This window comes from Siphateles boraxobius, unplaced genomic scaffold (genome assembly GCF_051911475.1).
Source record: "Siphateles boraxobius isolate OS27281-9 unplaced genomic scaffold, OSU_SipBor_1 204, whole genome shotgun sequence".
Taxonomy (NCBI): Eukaryota; Metazoa; Chordata; class Actinopteri; order Cypriniformes; family Leuciscidae; genus Siphateles; species Siphateles boraxobius.
Window position 1 is genome coordinate 3,134,046 of NW_027508816.1, and position 20,902 is coordinate 3,154,947.

Below are 20,902 nucleotides of genomic sequence, written 5' to 3' on the forward strand. Positions count from 1 at the left end.
CATTTTGTGTACGCCTGTGTATTTATATAAAGCCCATGTCAGTTTTGCTCTTTTCAAAGAGAAGAATAAAAAGAGAGTGCATGTATCAGATTAGGAGCTGTGTATATAAATGCTTTTAAGGGTTCCCATCATGGGATCATTTTATGGATGAAGTTTTAATTCATTTTTATGATATGATATATGAATGTTGTAGCAATGTTCAGACTCAGGGTGAAGGAAGGAGATGGGGTCGGCTTGTGGAGACTGCGGGTCTTTATTGACAAAACAAAAATAAACAATTAACTCAGTGATGCGCCCACTGCGCTGTGTGATGGTCCTCAATCCGCTGCTCTCAGCTGTCACTCAATTAATTCGTTCCTCGCGCTCTGCGCTCTCTGCATTATCTTTCCACTTTCACTTTCTCACTGCTTACAGCTGACATTTTGATCACCCGCAGATCTCCACTGGTCTCTCTCTCACTGGTTCCCGCTTCCCAGTGGTTTTTATGCTTCCCCACAGCAATCACTGCAAAGAGATCAGGTGTTCTCATTTTGCACTTGACCTACTTACGTGCCGCTCGCCCCCCAGCTCTCTCTCCTGTCACAGACATTGCTGAACCACGCCCCCCTCACCACAGTTATGAATTAAGCATTTTATTTTTTTATGTATAGAATGTTTTTGGCATAAAAGGTTCTTTAAACTTGAGTCAAGAACCCTTATAACCACATTTAACCTTTATTCCAATAGTGTTTGTGTGAAGTTACAGTGGAATGATTGAGGATGTTTCTTTCTCCATTCTTTCTCTCGGTCTCCTCTCCACCAGTAAGCTGGTGTGTGGTGGGCGTTCTGGTGCAATATGGCTGCCGTTGCATCAGCCAGGTGGATGCTGCACATTGGTGGTTGAGGAGATTTCCATCACAAACACACACACACACACACACACACACACACACACACACACACACACACACACACACACACACACACTCTTACACCCTCTCTCTCGCTCTCTCTCTCTCGCTCTCTCTCTGTTGACTTCTAATTGACTTTGACATTATTTTCATTCAGGAGTTTAAAAAGAATAGTAAAACATTCACTCACATTTAAAGATACACAGATATCATTAAAACCCTTTTCATTTTCAGATGAAATAACGAATTAATACATATGAGAAATGTATTGCATTTAAACAAAAATCCCCTTGCCATGATGAGAAAAGACAGTAACACGCAGAGACCTTCGGTGCTGATCGGATGCCGGACTTTGGGCCGATCAAGCTCGACTTACAATTTCATAACTTATAATTTCCCTTTATGAGCAAGAGTATATGTAGTTCTCCATTGCTGTTATTGTTGTCATGACGCGTTGCTAGGACAACGGAGGTAGTCCTACTCTGGCTCTACAGTCTGTGGGAAATCGAGCTGGTTCTTAGATAATTGGCGAATAGAACCAGCACCAAACTGGCATAAGCACCAGCCCAGAACCAGCACCTGGTTAACATCGGTGGAAAAGAGATATACGAGAACCAACTTGAAAGTGGAGGAATGTAGTGCACTGGCTTACCTGGGCAGAACCTAGGGGCCTCCCATTCACTGAAGTAACAGTCGGAGGATCATGGAGAGCGATGGGGTGAATCTTTAACTGTGAGGCCAGTGTACAGTCCATGAAATTCCAAGCAGCAGCATAGTCTATGAAAGCCATGAGCTCATGAAGTTCATTGCCCCAGAAGAGTTTGACATCAATGGAAAGACCCGAAGCTGCTGGTCGGGGGTAAGTGATTACTCTCTTCCCAGGCCCCCTCTTCTTGGGCGAGAGCTGTCTTTTCCCACCAGTTGGCTCGGAAGTGACCTGACTCACCGCAATACAGGCAGCACTTATCTCTCATCCGTCTCTCCCTCTCCGCCTGTGACAACCGAGTTGTCCCCAGCTGCATTGGCTCCTCAGAATACCCGATCAGTGAGGAAGGCTCCATAGAACCAGTGGTGTTGAACTCGGGCAGTCGAGTCTCACAGCGATCCCGGATGCGGTTGTCCAGTCTGATGGCAACATCGATCAGAGACTCAGAGACAAATCAGGGGCTGGGTCTCTATCTGCCAACTCATCCTTTAATTCATGTGATGGGCACGATGGAATGCAGCTTTGAGGGCACGCTGATCCCACTCACTCTCTGCAGCTAGGGTGCGGAACTCGACAGCAAATTCTGCAACACTGCGTCTTCCTTGTGTGAGTTGAAGCAGTCGATGATCAACCTCTGCTCCACTTACAGGGTAGGTGAGAAATGAGGAATACTTTCCTCATCTCTGATATCAAAAGGTCGCTGCTGGTCGTGAGAGGAGACTGCCGCTCCCAGAGAGCTGTAGCCCAATCTAACGCCATTCCAGTTAGGCTGGAATTTGAAAGCAAGAGAACACTGTGTTATAAATCCTCAACACGTACACGTCTCTGGGTTCCCATTATACCTCTCAGGGGCTGGAAGTCTAGGCTCGAGTAGGAGACCTGCTGGTGGACCTGGCTGAGGGGTACCTTGAGACTGGGCTGGTAGGACTGGAGAGGCTTGAGATGTAGATTAATGCTAGTTAATGGCCGAAGCTTGGCTAGAGAGCTCAGAGAGGATACGTTCCCCGTTGGAGTGAGGAGAATGTTCTTCTACTAGGTCTACTTCCATGGTTCAGTCTTGCTGTCACAATTGGCTGACATAAAGTGTCGAAGGTGGGTCTAGAACCCGGGTCTACCGGTCAGAGAAAGCTATTTTTCTACCTCTGGTCTACTGGGGAAGACAGTTTGTAGAAGACCCATGTGCACAAGCAAAAGCAAACTAGGAGGCTCAGATAACTCAAAAGCAGGCAGTCTTTACTTGATCTCAGTTCTCAAATACAAACAAAAGAGCAGTCATCGCTTTACAAAACAAAACATAAAGTAAGCCCAAAGGCAACAGAGAAACAGCACTTAACTCTTCTAGAACTTCGGAAATCCATAGATGGTAGGCTCAAGACTGAACACAGCTCAACTGAAAACTGCCAACTTAAATAGGGCAAAATACATACAAATCACAGCGGGTGGTGCCGCCTAGTGGCTGGGAGAGTAATTTCAGGAAGGAGCAGACAGCTCTCCCTAAATGGCTTGGAGTGTCATTGCAAGAGGGATCAGACAGTGCTCGCTAGTGGCTTGGAGAGTAGTTGCAGGAGGAGTCTTACAAAGGGTGGGTTAAAGTGTAAGGGAAGATTCAACAGCGTAATTACAAATGTAATTACATTAACTAATTATATGCAGGTATTTTTAAATACAAGTACAATGTAAAAACATGTACACAGCAAGTCCATTGTATCAAATTATTAATTTCAATGTAAGTACATAGTACTTAAAGCCACTTGATATACACTTTTGCTCAAAACATACACCACTTAAATGAGCAGCAGCTGAAAAGACTAATTGTTTAAAAGTAGAAAACATCTTTTTCATTAGAGAAACAATTATGAAGCAAAATGCTGTTTAATTGTCATTTTGCCTGTCATGCTGATGTGTCCTTGAATCATCAATGACTCACAGCACACACTGTATCTTATCCTGACAGATGTAATGATTAACTGTAAACATTGTCAGTAGGCAGAAGATCACAATGTGAAAAACACCTGTCTTACAGTATTTTGAAGAATTTAAGTTGTATTTTTTGCATATACATACCCTAACCCTTGTTTGGTATCAATAGTCTTGTATCAGCTTTGAATTTAGACAGGATTTAGTGTGATGTTTTCGCTGTACAACATAAACCTAATCTAATCTATAAAGTAAGAAGGTACAGATAATTATTAATTTATTTAATTGTGTGTGTTGCAACGTTTGTGGATTAAAAATATCCTACATAGATTACATTTAAAAAAAAAATTTAAATAAATGTTTTGGTTAAAGTTTATTTTGATATTCCCCCTGTAGACATTCTTTTGACTATAAATCATTGTTTTCATGTCAACTAACTCTCATTAGAGTATTAGTAGACTTTTAGGGTTAGGAGAATAAGTTTACCTGTTGTTGCAAAGTTACTTACAGTTAGTAGAAAGCCTGTTGGTGGACCATCAAAAGAAAGTGTTTGCAATGTTTTAAATCAAACACATTGGTAGTAATTTCATGATTATAACTATAATATGTTTGTTACATAAGACTTACCATAAGTAGGCATCTTTTGTTTATCTTTCTTTAATGATTTTATAATGGCAGGAAACCCCACCTACAACAACAAAAGCAAGAGAAAAGAAAACGGAAAATAGCTGTTTCCCATTCTGTGTGTGTGTGTGTGTGTGTGTGCGCGTGTGTGTGTGTGTGTGTATGTGTGTGTGTGTGTGTGTGTGTGTGTGTGTGCGTGTGTGTGCGCGTGTGTGTATGTGTGTCTGTGTGTATGTGTGTGTGTGTGTGTGTGTGTGTATGTGTGCGTGTGTGTATGACTGTGTGTGTGTCTGTTTGTGTGGGTGTGAGCAGGTGAATGAGTGTGTGTTTGTGTGTGTGAACGAGTGAGTGAATGAGTGTGTGTGTGTGTGTGTGTGTGTGTGTGTGTGTGTGTGTGTGTGTGTGAACGAGTGAGTGAATGAGTGTGTGTGTGTGTGTGTGTGTGTGTGTGTGTGTGTGTGTGTGTGTGTGTGTTCCCTCCCCCTCCTCACATATACATAACCATGGTGCATCTGGACTTTAGACTGGTGAGTAATGAAAACTGAATAGTAATCTCTGGGCTGTTTCTTTTTCAACAAGTGGGGAAAGGTTAAATCTGTATGCATTTGTTCTGTCACACAGACAGGACGCTCTGAGACGACACTGTCACTCAGTTAGATGAGCAGATGTGGGTGACATCTCTCAGAAGACCAGAGTTCAGGTTAGGAAGAACAGATCAACTCGAGGTTTATGTGACGTTTCCACAAGAATAATAACTTCAGCGCTGAGAGAGTCAGTGTGTTTAGTGGAAGAAAAGCATCATCTGTGTTTGCTGCTGGTCAGTGTGATGGAAGAAACATGTCTGCTGCTTTAGAGAAATACTGCGGCTCAGTTTTCTGGGTGAGTCTCTAAATCTTCAGATTTCTAAGCTCTGAATAATAATACAGTCAGATTCCACAACACAACAGGCTAAAGTCATGAGAAATTCAGAAAATAAGAGACAAAATTAGTCAAATGATGTTGCTCGGACGCATCAGAATATGACCATGCTTTATGCGTTCTACACAAAATGCAGCCCTAAATGGTACGAATTAAACCTTATTTTGTAAAAGATTATTTTGTAAAAGATTATTTTGTTTTCCATGACAGCTGACATTGGTTCTGAGCAGGATTATTATTGTTAACTAAAACTATTCAAAACATTTCAGTTCATTTATTGAAATAAAGCTGAAATAAAATAAAATATAAACATTATTTGAAAAATGTATATGTTAAACGAAAATTAGAAACGTTGCTTTGGAAATAAACTGAAATAAGTTGAAGTTGAAGCACTGAAATTATTAACTGGAAATAAATAAATAAAAATAAAGTTGAAATAAAATAAAATTAAACCTAAATAGCAATATTAAAAATTACTAATAAATAATATAACTATATATTACTAATACATTGACAAAAGCACATAACAAAATGACTAAACTTTAAACTAGAATTAATGTGAAAATTAGAAAGCTAAAAGCTAATTCTTTAGCCTATTAATAAAATGTAAATAAACACTGGTTCTGATCAGTATGTGGATTTGAGTGGATTTAAGTTATTTCAAGAAAATGTAAAATGAATCCAGTCTTAGGCAAAATTATTGTAAATTAAAGTTGTTTTAATGAAAGGGATTTTATTTTATTTTTAAATACAAATTTAATAGACTAATAGACAGAGTCTATTAGATTCAGTCTATAAATCAGAGTCACAAAAGGTAATTAGGTAAAAAAAAAGGTAAAAGGTAATAGGTAAAAGGTAATTTATGAAAAAAAAAACATTATGTTAGATCATGACATTGCATATGATAGTAATAAAAGCACATGAGTCACACAGTGTTTTCTGAGTGTAACTACAATAACAGATTTAATCATTGACAGTTTCACAGACACAGCAACATCAGGATGATTTCTGCTCTGAGTTAAACAACTGCCATTGTGTCTGATTTCACTTACGTTATGCCTTTCATTCACTCTAACGTGTGTGTGTGTGTGTGTGTGTGTGTGTGTGTGTGTGTGTGTGTGTGTGTGTGTGTGTGTGTGTGTGTGTGTGTGTGTGTGTGTGTGTGTTTGCGTGCGTGCGTGTGTGTGTGCGTGCGTGTGTGTGTGTGTCAGAATGCTTCGTACCTGCAGCGCGCGGACCCGGACCTGCCGGTGTGTGTGGAGAGGACGGTTCTGGTCTGGTTCCCCGTGCTCTTCCTCTGGCTCTGCGCTCCGTGGCACTTCACGAGTTTCTGCAAGAAATCGGCCAAAGCTCCGGCATCAAGACTCTACATCTGCAAACAGGTGAAATCATTCATTTCACAAGTTAACACTTTATTTTACTGTGTCCTTGTTACGTGTTACATTTTGCATAAATTATGAATAATCACACGCAACTAACCCTCAACCAAACCCTATCCTATCCAAACTATATAAGTAGCTTACATCATGTGTAGATGTTTAATATTACTCAGCACTTAAATATGTAATAACACTGTAACAATGACACCTTAAAATACAGTCAGTGTAACCCACAACAACCATCTTTTTAAAACACAGTCAAATAAATGTCAAGTGGAAACTTCTTACTTTAGTTACTCAGTTCTGTAGGAACAATATGGCTGGATTCAATTTCAGAACGAATTTGTTTCAGCGGGAACACTGACAGCCAATCAGAATCCATCCTACTTTAACGAGCTCGAGCATTTAAAGAGACAGCGCGCTTATCATAAATAGAACGATATTGTGTGCTGATGTTTATGTTAGCTAGTTATCATTATAGTTGTTCTTAATGTTAACGGGCGTTTACAGTACGTGTCCACTGGCGGGGAAACCTGTTCGATAATAAGAACGGCAACATCCTAACATCCTATCAGGTGCCAGGACATTACTGTACACATACAAATACAACAAATGTTATTACAAAGGGCATTATGTTATATGTTTAAGTGCATCTTTTCAATACATTATCTTAAATTCTTATCATAATTAAAACTATCTTTTTGACCTTTTAAAATAATAGTCAATCAGTTTATATATCAAACCATAAAAACATTTGACATTCATGGACTATTACTCATTTATACTTATGAGATTTTTATTTTATAAAATTTTTTTGGTTGCCACGATGGAATATCATATCTGTGAGCTTTTGCGCACATTTTCGCATGCAGATCCTAGTTTTTGCGGTCGAATGTTTGGGATTGGCGCCCCTGGATGGCTTGTGTATGAACGCCACGCTGTTCGTCACATTGTTATGTATTTTGGTCCATCAGATTGTGTGTGGGCTGCTGTTCCTGACAGCGGTAGCGGAGTTAGCGCTCACTCTGGGAGAGGATTATGGGCCGTCGAGTGAATCCGCCGCGCAGAAACACCCAGCAGTGTTTTACACCAACCCTGTTCTCTTCGCAGTTTCATGGGTACGTTCATCAATCCTGTGGGCAAGCAAAGACACACAGAGCTGAAGACACTGGATGAATGCTCAGAAGTTGTGTGTGTGTGTGTGTGTGTCTGTGTGTGTGTGTGTGTGTATGCAGATAGTGGTGATGTTGTGCCAGGAGTCAATGCGGCGAAGGGTGAAGTCTGTGGACTCCGGGAGCCTGTTCCTCTTCTGGATCCTTCAGGTGCTGTGTGCAGTTTTCCAGTTCCAGACGTTACTGAGGGAAGCGCTGGCACAGGTACACAAAACACTCACAGAGAACACATCAGTGTAGGCCGCTAACACGACACGAACAGAAAACTCAGTTCATTTACACAACAACAGTGTTCAGTGGCTTGAGAACGTAAACCTTGAAATAGGTTTTAAGGTGCATCATTTTTATAGGGGCATAACAATAAACTGTAAACCCGAATAAGTTGGCAAAACTCAAATAATTTGAGGTTATCAATTACATCAAATATTTTTAAGTGAAGAAATTTAACATTTAAGTAAGCAGAACTTGCAGATTTTTATTTTGTAATCATATGTTTTAATTGCTCTTAACTTAATTGCTCTTATTAGTAAGCTCATTCATACATAATTTAGAATTTTCATGTTATCTCAACTTAAATATTTTTAGTAGTGGAAACGTCTCGGTTACGTATGTAACCCTAGTTCCCTGATAGGGAACGAGACGCTGCGTCAAACGCTGCGGGAACGCCCCTGCGTTGTGCGTCATGAAGCACGTATGGAATCAGCCCAATGGAGAGATGAAACGTCATAGGCGGGTGACGTCATCGACCAGGAAACTATAAAGCACCCCAAAAACACAAGCGCATTAGCTTCTGATAGGCTTGAAGGAAGCGCTAACGGGAGTGCCGGGAGTATGGCGGAGCGACGCAGCGTCTCGTTCCCTATCAGGGAACTAGGGTTACATACGTAACCGAGACGTTCCCTTTCAAGGGAACTTCGAGCTGCGTCAAACGCTGCGGGAACGCGAATACCCACGTCGCCATAGGACCAAATGACCGTCATGTGAGACTAGCGCACAGAGGACGAGAGCACCTGTGCCCCAGGGGTAGAGCTTAAGTCTAGGTCATAGAACTTAATAAAAGTATGCGGTGAAGACCATCCAGCCGCATCACAAACATCACTCAGGGAAACCCCCGACAAAAGAGCTTTAGAAGCAGCCATACTCCTGGTAGAGTGAGCTCGGACAACCAAAGGTGAAGGCTGGCCAGCCGACTCATAAGCAAGTGAGATAGCCTCAACCACCCACTTGCTCATTCTCTGTTTAGACGCCGGACACCCTTTCCTGGGTGGCCCGAAACATACAAAAAGTTGTTCTGATTTCCTCCACAGGGCAGCTCTGTGGACATAAGCGTCTAATGCCCTAACAGGGCAGAGTGAATTAAGTTTCTCCTGGTCCGATGACATAAATGGAGGAGGACAGAAAGCCTGCAGAACCGTAGGTCTAACAATATTAGTAGGAACCTTAGGAACGTAACCTGGTCTAGGATGCAGAAAAGCTTTAACCATGCCAGGTGCAAATTCCAGGCACGAGGGTGAAACCGACAGAGCCTGCAAATCTCCGATTCTTTTTAGTGAAGAGATAGCAAGCAAAAAGATAGTCTTAAAAGTGAGAAACTTCTCGGGAACTTCTTCGATAGGTTCAAAAGGAGCTAGGGAAAGACCTTCTAATACAATGGCCAGATCCCAAGTCGGCACCCTCGTACGAACTGCTGGCCTCAGCCTCAAAGTGCCACGGAGGAAACGAGTTACAAGCGGGTGTCTCCCAAGAGAAACTCCACTGAAAGGGACGTGGTAAGCAGCTAGTGCCGCCACATACACCTTTAGTGTGGAGGGGGATAACCCTGTGGAGAAGCGCTCCTGCAGGAATTCCAGCACTGCACCCACTGGGCAGTTAACTGGGCCCTGCAGGTGTTCTCCACACCAAGAAGTGAAAAGTTTCCACTTCAAGGCATAAAGCTTCCTCGTGGATGGAGCTCTGGAGTTAAGAATGGTCTCAACAACCTCGGTTGAGAGACCGGAGTCTATGAGCTGGGCCCCCTCAGAGGCCAAGCCCACAGTTTCCACAATTCTGGGCAGGGGTGAAGTATCGTGCCCCCCGCCTGGGAGAGTAGATCCCTCCTGACCGGGAGCTCCAAAGGAGAACCGTCCAGGAGAGAAATCAGGTCCGCAAACCATACTCGGGCCGGCCAGAACGGGGCTACTAGTAGTAGACTGACCCCGTCCCGGCGGACCCTCTCCAGAACTCCTGGTAACAGAGCAATCGGGGGAAAGGCGTACAGACGTGACCTCGGCCACGGCTGCACCATAGCATCCAACCCCAGGGGGGCTGGAAGAGTGATGGAGAACCACCGATGACAATTAGTGGTCTCCTTGGAAGCGAATAGGTCCACCTCGGCGCGACCGAAACTCAACCAAAGGAGCTCCACCACCTCGGGGTGGAGTCTCCATTCCCCTGGCCTCGGCCCCTGCCTCGACAGGGAGTCTGCTACCACATTCAAATACCCAGGGAGATACATTGCTCTCAGAGATAGTAGCTTCCCTTGGGACCACAGGAGGATCTGACGGGCCAACTTGTAAAGCCGGCGAGACCGCAGGCCCCCCTGATGATTTACATAAGAGACCACCGACGTGTTGTCTGATTGAACTAACACATGATGGCCTCTCAGGTCTGTTAGGAAGTGTTTCAGAGCCTGAAACACAGCCAACATCTCTAGACAATTTATGTGCCACGAAAGATGATGATCCTGCCACAGACCTTGGGCTGGGCGACCACTCATGACCGCCCCCCACCCTGTGAGGGAAGCATCCGTCGTTAGCGTTATGCGACGACAAAGAGCCCCCAGCACAGGACCTTTGGATAGGAACCAAGTTTCTCTCCACATGACCAGAGCACGAAGGCAGCGCCGCGTGACTTTGAACGTGCGGAGCGGATTTCCCCTCGGGGAGAATCCCTTGGTCCTGAGCCACCACTGTAGCGGTCTCATGTACAACAGGCCGCAAGGTATAACGTTGGACGCTGCTGCCATCAGACCCAACAGTCTCTGAAACTGCTTGACAGTGAGTAGCTGGGCTAGCTTCACTTGTTTCACAGCTGAGAGAATCGAAGCGATGCGGGTCGGAGAGAGTCGCGCCCGCATCGATACCGAATCCCAAACGACACCCAGAAAAGTGGTCTTCTGGGAAGGAGATAATACACTTTTCTTTGCGTTCAGCCTCAACCCCAACTTTCTGATATGAGCGAGGACGACATCTCGATGCCGAACCGCCATCTGCTCGGTCTGAGCTAAAATCCACCAATCGTCGATGTAATTGAGAATACGAATGCCCTGAAGCCTCAGAGGCACTAGTGCTGCATCCATGCATTTCGTGAAAGTGCGGGGAGATAAAGCTAGGCCAAACGGAAGAACCCTGTACTGGTACGCCTCGCCCCCGAAGGCGAACCTCAGGAACTTCCTGTGTTGTGGAAGGATGGACACATGGAAGTATGCGTCCTTCAGATCTATCGTGACAAACCAGTCCTCGGACCTGATTTGAGACACGATCTGCTTGATAGTGAGCATCTTGAATTTTAGCTTCCCTACCGAGCGATTCAATATGCGCAGGTCTAAAATTGGACGCAACCCCCCATCCTTCTTTGGAACGATGAAATATCGGCTGTAATAACCTGACTCCAAACTGGGAGGAGGAACCCGTTCTATAGCCTCTTTTTGAAGGAGCGTTTTCACCTCTTGTTCCAATACCAGAGCCTGCTCGGGGCCCACCACTGTGTGCAGAACCCCTCTGAATTTTGGTGGACGACACCTGAACTGGATAGCATAACCCTTTTCTACTGTCTGCAGGACCCAATGAGATATTTTTGGAAGGCTTTTCCACTCTGCCAGAAATTCTACTAAGGGTACCAGCCTCTCGAGACTGGCCTCTGGTGTAACTTGAGCAGCAGACGCAGCGCCCTGTAACGGCGCACCGGCAGGGAACAACTGGTCTGACCGCTCTGAGACCCTCCTCAGAGGGAGCGAGCGTCCCTCGGGAAAGCGCTCGCTGGGATCGTCTGTGCCCCGGCATAAAGGCGGGGTTGGCAGAACGAGCCCCTGAGGGCACCGAGGAGGAATGGGCACCGTAAAAAGAGGTGAACACCTTTCCGCCTCGGTGGGGACCACCCTCAGCATCCTGAACGGCTTGGCGTCAGGACTTCTTCTTAGCCGAAGCCTTCTTAGCCAATATAACTGTCCTCAGATCAGTTCTACTGGGAGAAGGCTTCGGCTGAGAGTGTCGCGGCTGAGCCCACTGTCCAGCAGGGGGAGCACGAGACGCGACACTCTGCCTCTGCTGCGCTCTATGTGATGAGCTCGAAGACGGCCGGGGCTGCTCCCGCCCAGCAGCCCCAGGGACATGAACTTTAAGGGGAAGAAACTTTTTAAAAGCTGCAGTTTGTTTCTTTTCTTCTTGGAATTTATCGATAACTGAATTCACAGCATCACCAAACAACCCCATGGGAGAAAGAGGAGCATCTAAAAGAAAAGCTTTTTCTCTCTCTTTAATATTAGTCTGATTTAACCACAAATGTCTTTCTGCGGCCACCAGAGCTGCCATAGAACGACCCATTAACTTGGCCGATTCTCTGGTGGCACGCAGGGATAAATCAGCAGCCTGACGCAGTTCGTGAACTACGTCAGTACTGACCTCCTCACTCTCACTCATGTCCCTTAGCAGATCAGCCTGGTATGCCTGCAAGATTGACATAGTATGCAGACATGACGCAGCCTGACCTGCTGCCGAATATGCTTTACCCACCAAAGCCGAAGTGTTTCTTAAAGGCTTGGTGGGTAATGCCGGTGCCTTAAAAGATGATGCTGCTTCGGGGGAGAGATGGCTCGCAAGCGTCTCTTCCACACGAGGCAAAGCACCATAACCATGAGCCTTGGCTCCCATAATATTAGCGTATGTTGAAGTCTGGGGACTAAACACTCTATATGACACCGGTTTTCTCCATGATTTCAACACCTCGGTGTGGAGATCATGGAAAAACGGCAGGCACCGGCGTGGAGGCTGCACACGTGACGGCAAAAATCTCTCATCCAACTTTGATTTAGAAACAGACTCCTGTCTAGTCACTGGCCATTCAATATTAAGTTTTTCAACAGCTCTTGTTAACACCTCCATAAGCTCATCACTCTCAGGAGTGTGGGGTGGCGAATCCTCCACATCTCCCTCAACACTAACAACATCAAGTTCCTCAGAACTGGATAGCTGCAGCATTGGTGCCTCAGCCCGAGCGGAAGAAACCGCAGCGCGTGCTTCCGAACCCGGGACTGAGGCACTGGATCTCACAGGTGAAGGGAGAGATAAGGCAGAGCCCGTCTCAAACCCCGCTGTGAGATCCATCTGCGATCCCCACGATAAGCGCCGCCGCTCTGCCTCGGCAGAAGCGGGACCCGAACCGCGGGGAGCGCGCACCGAACCGCTCTCCTCAAAGAGCGATCGGCGGGAGCGGAGCGTCCTTAACGGCAAACGCTCGCAATGCTCACAGTCTGCTCCCTCGAGAGCAAACTGGGCATGCTGAACTCCCAAACAAACAACACAAAGATCATGTGTATCCCCGCTCGTTAAATAACGCGAGCAGGGAGGAACACACTTTCTAAACTGCTGTTCGTCCGCCATAATCTCTCAATATATATATATATAGGGATAAATTGTTTGTGTGGTGCAGGGTATGTAAGACAGACAATATCACACAGGGACAGATTCACATGTAGCGCGACTGAAAGCACAGAAGCTAATGCGCTTGTGTTTTTGGGGTGCTTTATAGTTTCCTGGTCGATGACGTCACCCGCCTATGACGTTTCATCTCTCCATTGGGCTGATTCCATACGTGCTTCATGACGCACAACGCAGGGGCGTTCCCGCAGCGTTTGACGCAGCTCGAAGTTCCCTTGAAAGGGAACTACCTTTAACCAGCTAATTAAAAAAATGCTACTTTGCTAATTTGAGACATAATGCTTAGATAGCATTAGCATAGCATAGCACTCGATGAATGAGTACATTAATAAAGCATTTAACATACACTGTTCTCAAACCAAGCTCACGCTCCGTCACATGATGGAAACCCCCCAAAAACCCAACATAACAGAAACTCTTCTAAACTAGCGTAACAAAACATTAAACGCTACTAAATCTCCCACCTAACATTAATCTGGCACACAAAAAAACATTATATACGTAACACTTAATTTTAGCATTTACTCTCCCTTTTAAGTGTCATGGCAAAGCATGCTGGGAAATAGAAATCCCAGAACAGTTTCAGTTAAATTTAAGTTTGTCTAAACTAAAAGAAACAAGTTCATAGAACTCAAACCATGAAACAATTCAACTTACTGAAAATGTGTCAGTTTTGTGAACTCAAAAACAAAAGAAAGTTCTAAATACTCACAAAAGTTAATTTGATGGAACTAATTTGTATAATTTAAGTTGGCTCTACTCAAACCAATTAATTATTTTTGAGTGTTAGAGTTTACAGTTCAGTTCCACATATACTTATTATAGTGATTAAAATAACTGTCTAATAACTAGGCACTAAACCCTGAACCATGAGCATCAAATATGATCGCCAGGCTTTTTAGGAAGGTTTATTTGTCCATCTCTCAATCATCATTGTATTGCATTGAATTATGTTTTAACACTACAGAGATTTGATCTTTAAACTAAGCATTTAAATATCATCTTACTAAGACATTATTGGCATGATATTTATATGCATTTTATGCAAGTATCTGCTGTACTGTTATAAAGATGGTAATATTGACAAATGCTGTAAAACATTGTTGCTCATTAAAAGTGCATGGCACAATGTGACTAAAGCATCAACGCATGTCAACAAACTGATCATTACTGTAAAGTCTTCCTGAAATGTTTTTCCTCAGGATGAAGTGCCGGATGTCCCACGGTTTTCCCTGTTCTACATCAGTTATGGACTGCAGCTCATCGCTCTGGTTCTATCAGCCATCGCTGACCTTTCACCTGAAGTTAAAAAACTTTCACAAACGGTACAGAAAGCATGCGAGAAATGACAATTGTGATGTCACTTGTAATAAACGTATATTTCTCTAATGTACTTTCTCTAATTCTTCACAGAATCCCGAAGCAAAAGCAACGTTTCTCAGCAGGATCACCTTTAACTGGTTTAACAGGTGGATCTGACTTTATTGTGTTCCTTATCTTGGTTTTTTACTGATTAGACTGTCTGCCGATGACTTTTTGCAAGTCGCTGTTGTGTCTGTATGATACACAGATTATGTCAAGTCAAGTCAAGTCATCCCCATTTATATAGCGCTTTTAACAATGTAGATTGTTTCAAAGCAGCTTTACAGAGATGAACATAATTTAAGGTAACAGAGATTGGTTTGGTTTTATAGTGGCTCTTGAAAAATGTTTTTTCCAGCTAAAGTTTGTTTTGATTGATTCACTTCCGTCTAAATGATAGTTTGTTATTAAATTAGGGGCCGCTAAGACGACACCGTTCTCTCTAAACAGACTTTAAACGTGAACCTGTGATAGACGCTGATGGCGTTCACATGCGCATTAAGAATTGATTCTATAGTTATGTGCGTTTGAATATATGTGCGCAGGTTTTTAACTCCTTACAAACCATGCCTAAACAAACTACTTGTCTATAAATTTTGATGCAGAATTTTTATTTTACCTTATCACTTCGGGTAGGTACGCGAACCGAAAAATTCCACAACTCTTTATCTGTAGAGTGGTATAGGGATCCTCCATAGGGAGAGGCTAGTTGGCACTTCAGCACTGCATTGTCATCGGGTCCAGGCGAAGGTCCTTCGTCAGATCTGGAAACGGCCTGGATCCGGCAGGCTGCGGGAAAACCTCGGGATAAACAAAGACACTAAAATTAGCGTAGATGCCATTCTTCTTATGATGTAACGAGTACATCAGGATATGAGGGAAGTGTTCCCAGTTCCGGCTGACCTAATCTAAGCAGCCTAATATTGAATTATAGAAGTCTATAGAGTGTTATGTGAATGCTAGGTCAAAGAGATGTGTTTTTAGTCTAGCTTTGAACTGACAGACTGTGTCTGCTTCCCGGACAATGTTAGGAAGATTGTTCCAAAGTTTTGGTGCTAAATAGGAAAAGGATCTACCGCCAGCAGTCGATTTATATATTCTAGGTATTATCAACTGGCCAGAGTTTTGAGATCGCAATAGACGTTAAGAGCTCGCTCAAGTACAGGGGAGCTAAACCATTTAGGGCTTTGTAAGTAATCAGTAATATTTTAAAATTTATACGATGTTTAATAGGGAGCCAATGCACTGTTGACAGAACCGGGCTAATATGGTCATACTTCCTGGTTCTGGTAAGAACTCTAGTGGCTGCGTTTTGAACTAGCTGTAGTTTGTTTATTAAGCGTGCAGGGCAACCACCCAGTAGAGCATTACAATAATCTAGCCTTGATGTCATGAACGCATGAACTAGTTGTTCCGCATTTGTCAATGAGAGCATATGACGTAATTTAGATATATTTTTAAGATGGAAAAATGCGGTTCCCTTTCGTTGTCACTCCGAGTTACGTCGGATGACGACGAATGGGGTTTCGCTTAGAAAGCCTATCAACTTCGAGTATTACAAAACGAGCCAATGGCAAGGAAATGCCATGGGTCTGCGGAATTTGCATGGCGTAACTCCGCCCCACCTCGTGGGTATAAAAGGAGGAAGCCGGCAGCAAGCAGATATGTTTTCGCTTCGGAGCCAACAGCCAAGTGTATTCTTCTCTCCACAAGCCATCTCTGAATTGTCAGCTTTACAAACGAGTACCTCGAGTGTTGGTGTGACGGCGATCTACGGCGAGAGCGTGCTTCCTGCTGATCTGTTGCAGTGGTCTGCCAGTCGGTGCGTTTCTCCCCGGGTGCTTCAACACTTGAGTTTTCTCTCACTAAAAGAGCTTACACGTGGCACGTCTTTTTAATGATGTCTCGCCTGTGTACTTCTGGTTGCGGCAGATTGGTATCGGACTCTGATGGGCACGAGCGTTGCATAGTATGTTTGGGCATTGATCATGCTAGAGCAGCGCTCGTGGATGACTCATGTTCTCTCTGTGGGAACATGACCATCGCGTCATTACGGTCGAGACTCCGTGAACTCGCAAGAGTGAGAGTCCCCTCATCCACCCCCCGTCCTGCGGCTGGTGGCCAGGGTGACCTGAGGGTTACGGTCTGGAACAAGGCGCCGACTATGTGTCCGCGACCCCAGCCCCCCTCTTCAATGACGGTGCCCGCTAGTGAACTGCTGATTCCCGCGGGTCTACCCTCTGGTGGCCCGCGTGCTTCAGTTGAAGCTACAGAGGAAGATGCCATGTCTGTTGCAGCATCACTAGGCGGGTTTGACTCTTCTGGAAGTGAGGGCTCGTCACAGCTGCCACCTTCCGGTGTGCATACGGCTGTGCTCGAGTCTGATCCGGAGATGACGGCCATGCTTTCCCGGGTAGCCGCGAGCATCGGACTTGAGTGGAGGCCTCCACCCTGTCCTGAGCGCTCGCGGCTGGACGATTGGTTTTTGGGTAAGGCCGCCGACCCTCGTCCTCGGCAAACCCCAATACCTTTCTTCCCGGATGTGCATGATGAGATCTCGAAGTCCTGGAAGACCCCCCTGTCTTCTCGGGACCGCTCGCTGGTCTCATCCGCCTTTCCTCCCCTCGATGAGGCAGCTGCCCGTGGGTACACTGGGCTTCCCCCGGTTGAACGCTCTGTTGCCATGCAACTATGTCCTCAGAGTGCTTCTTCTCGGGGCGAGCCTAAGCACCCATCCAAAGCCTGTAAATTTTCGTCGACCCTGGTGGCGAAGTCTTACAGAGCGGCGGGACAGGCGGCTGCTTCACTGCATGCTATGCCAACTCTGCAGGTCTACCAGGCCCAGATGCTCAGAGACATGCACGAGGGTAGGACAAACCCAGGGCTCTTTGATGAGCTGCGCGCCGCGACCGACCTTGCTCTCCGGGCGACGAAGGTTACCGCGCGCTCCCTGGGTTTGGTGATGTCCACAGCTGTGGTCCAGGAGCGACATCTGTGGCTGAACCTGGCTGACATGCGGGACGCTGAGCGGACCCGTCTGCTTAACGCCCCCTTGTCCCAGGCCGGCCTCTTCGGCGGTGCAGTTGAAGACTTTGCCCAACAGTTTTCAACTGCCCAGAAACAGACCGAGGCCATCAGACACATTCTGCCCCGCCGGCCCGCTGCTGCCTCCACCTTGCCGGCCGGGCAGACGCCTCGACCTGTTTCCCGCCGAGGGCGCCCTCCTGCGGCTCCCGCCCATCCCGCCCGGACCACGCAGCAGCCTCCACCCAGGGCCGGTCGCGGAGGAAGCCGTAAGAAGGCGCCACAGCCCTCTCCTGCCCCGCCCCCCGCTAAACGCCGGGCCAAGCGGCGCTCCTGAGACGGGCTGCTCAGGGATGATGGTTGTTTCTCAGGAGGTGGTAGCAGGACCACTCCTTCCCCCGGTGGAGGGCCGGGGGAGAATCTTTTGTTCTCCACTCCCCGCTGCTCACCCACGGGTGGGCAGCACCCTAATGTGGTTAAAGTCAGAAACAATCCCCTCTTCCCTGAGCTCACAGAGTTCTCTGGCGACACAGAGCGCCGCCCACAAGCCGTGCTCTCCTCGCCCCCCTCTGTCCCAGAGCCGGTTGACACGGCGTGCTGTCCACGGACCGCTTCGCCCCTGTCCCCCTCTGTCGCCAGACCCCTGGTAGAGCAGGCCCCCGCGGGACGACCAGCCTGGTCCTCCCCTGGCCCCCTCTGCCAGGGCGCGGTTGCTAACTGTGCCCCCTCTCCGGGCCGCTATGCCGTCCACATCTGGGCCAGTTACTCCGCTTCGCTGCCCCTCCGGGGGGACGCCTTTGGCTCGCATGATCCCGTTGGTTCAGTTCCTGGGAGCCTGGCTAGAGCTTCCCCGTCTGTCCCACTGGATCGCGCGTACCATCAGGCTCGGCTATGCGATTCAGTTCGCACGGTCTCCTCCCCGCTTCAGGGGAGTCCGCTCCACTTTGGTCGGTGGCAATGCCCCTATCATGAGAGCAGAGATTGCCACCCTGCTGGCGAAGGGTGCAATCGAGACTGTCCCTCCAGCCGAGATGAGGTCCGGCTTCTACAGCCCCTACTTCATTGTCCCCAAGAAAACCGGTGGGTTACGGCCAATCCTGGACTTGCTCGTGCTGAACCGCTCCCTTCACAGGATGCCGTTCAAGATGCTCACCGCCAAACGCGTTTTCGAATGCATACGGCCCCAGGATTGGTTTGCAGCGATCGACCTGAAGGACGCCTACTTTCATGTCTCCATTCTTCCTCGACACAGACCGTTCCTCCGGTTTGCTTTCGAGGGGCAGGCATACCAGTACGCGGTTCTCCCTTTCGGGCTAGCCCTGTCTCCTCGCATCTTCACGAAGGTCGTCGAGGCGGCCCTTGTTCCCCTTCGAGAACAAGGGGTTCGCATCCTGAGTTATATCGACGACTGGCTGATCCTAGCTCACTCTCGATATCAGGTTTGCGAACACAGGGACCTAGTGCTTCGGCACCTAGCCCGTCTGGGCCTTCGGGTCAACTGGGAGAAGAGCAAACTTTGCCCCGTGCAGAGGATCTTTTTTCTCGGTATGGACATCGACTCGGTCGCCATGTCCGCGCAGCTTACGAGCGAGCGCGCGCAGTCACTGCTGACTTGCCTAAGACAATTCGAGGGCAAGAGTGCGGTTCCACTGAAACTTTTTCAGAGGCTCCTGGGGCATATGGCATCTGCAGCTGCGGTCACGCCGCTCGGATTGCTTCATATGAGACTGCTTCAGCTTTGGCTTCGCGACCGAGTCCCGAGGTGGGCATGGCAACACGGCACGTTCCGAGTACCAGTTACTCCGACCTGCCGTCAGTTCTTCACCCCGTGTGCGAACCTCGGTTTTCTCAGGGCCGGTGTCCCCCTGGCACGAGCTTCCCGGCATGTTGTTGTCTCAACAGATGCCTCCACCACAGGCTGGGGCGCCATGTGCAATGGACATGCTGCTGCGGGCTCCTGGACAGGACCCCAGCGGCTGTGGCATGTCAATTGCCTCGAGTTGTTGGCAGTACGCCTTGCCCTGCACCGCTTCCGGGCTTTGCTCAGGGGTCAACACGTACTAGTCCGTTCAGACAATACCGCCACTGTAGCGTACATCAACCATCAAGGTGGTGTACGCTCCCGCCGTATGTCACAACTCGCTCGCCACCTCCTCCTATGGAGTCAGAAGCATCTGAGGTCGCTTCGAGTCATCTTCATTCCCGGAGCGCTGAACTGTGCAGCCGACGAGCTCTCACGGCTTCAGCCCCTCCCTGGAGAATGGCGACTCCATCCCCAGTCGGTTCAGCTGATTTGGGACCAGTTCGGGGACGCGCAGATAGATCTGTTTGCCTCTCACGACTCGACCCATTGCGCCCAGTTCTATTCCCTGACCGAGGGCACGCTCGGCACGGATGCTCTGGCGCACAGCTGGCCGCAGGGCCGCAAGTATGCGTTTCCCCCAGTGAGCCTTCTTGCGCACACTTTGCGCAAGGTCAGGGAGGACGAGGAGCAGGTCATTCTGGTTGCCCCTTACTGGCCCAACCGGACCTGGTTCCCCGAACTAGTACTCCTCGCGACAGCACCTCCCTGGCCGATCCCTCTGAGGAAGAACCTTCTTTCTCAGGGACGGGGCACCCTATGGCACCCTCGTCCCGATCTTTGGAACCTCCACGTGTGGCTCCTGGATGGGACGAGGCAGGTTTGAGTACCCTACCACCAGCGGTGGTGGCTACCATCACTTCCGCTAGAGCGTCGTCCACGAGACACGTCTATGCGTTGAAGTGGAACCTCTTCGTCAACTGGTGCTCTTCTCACCGAGAAGACCCCCGGAGATGCTCGATCAGTGTTGTGCTTTCCTTCCTTCAACAGGGGCTGGAGCGAAGGCTGTCTCCCTCCACCCTGAAGGTCTATGTTGCCGCCATTGCCGCACATCATGACCTCATCGAAGGTAAGTCGGTGGGGAAGCACGACCTGGTCATCAGGTTCCTGAGAGGAGCGAGGAGACTAAATCCTCCTCGTCCTCCTCTCGTTCCCTCTTGGGACCTCTCAGTGGTTCTAACTGCCCTGAAGAGTGCTCCCTTTGAGCCCCTGCAATCAGTCGAGCTTAAGTTCCTGTCTATGAAGACAGCGCTCCTGGTTGCACTGGCCTCCATCAAGAGGGTTGGGGACCTGCACGCATTCTCCGTTGACGAAGCGTGCCTGGAATTTGGGCCGGCTTCCTCTAACGTGATCCTG

At 47.4% G+C, this 20,902-nt stretch overlaps 1 protein-coding gene across 6 annotated transcripts in view; it reads left to right on the forward strand.

Annotated features, from left to right (window-relative positions):
• The first annotated feature begins 4,379 nt into the window (after positions 1-4,379).
• The window catches only part of LOC143745488 (ATP-binding cassette sub-family C member 2-like), a 62,235-nt gene continuing 45,712 nt past the window's right edge, over positions 4,380-20,902 (forward strand). For 3 of the 6 annotated variants that reach the window (XM_077237612.1, XM_077237617.1, XM_077237615.1), the window contains exons 1-6: positions 4,706-5,016; positions 6,267-6,437; positions 7,409-7,552; positions 7,670-7,810; positions 14,502-14,624; positions 14,713-14,768. In XM_077237612.1, the coding sequence (XP_077093727.1) occupies positions 4,975-5,016; positions 6,267-6,437; positions 7,409-7,552; positions 7,670-7,810; positions 14,502-14,624; positions 14,713-14,768 (677 nt within the window). In that variant the 5' untranslated portion in view covers positions 4,706-4,974. Of the gene's footprint in view, positions 5,017-6,266; positions 6,438-7,408; positions 7,553-7,669; positions 7,811-14,501; positions 14,625-14,712; positions 14,769-20,902 lie in introns of all 6 variants that reach the window. The other 3 variants (XM_077237614.1, XM_077237613.1, XM_077237616.1) reach the window with 3 other exon arrangements.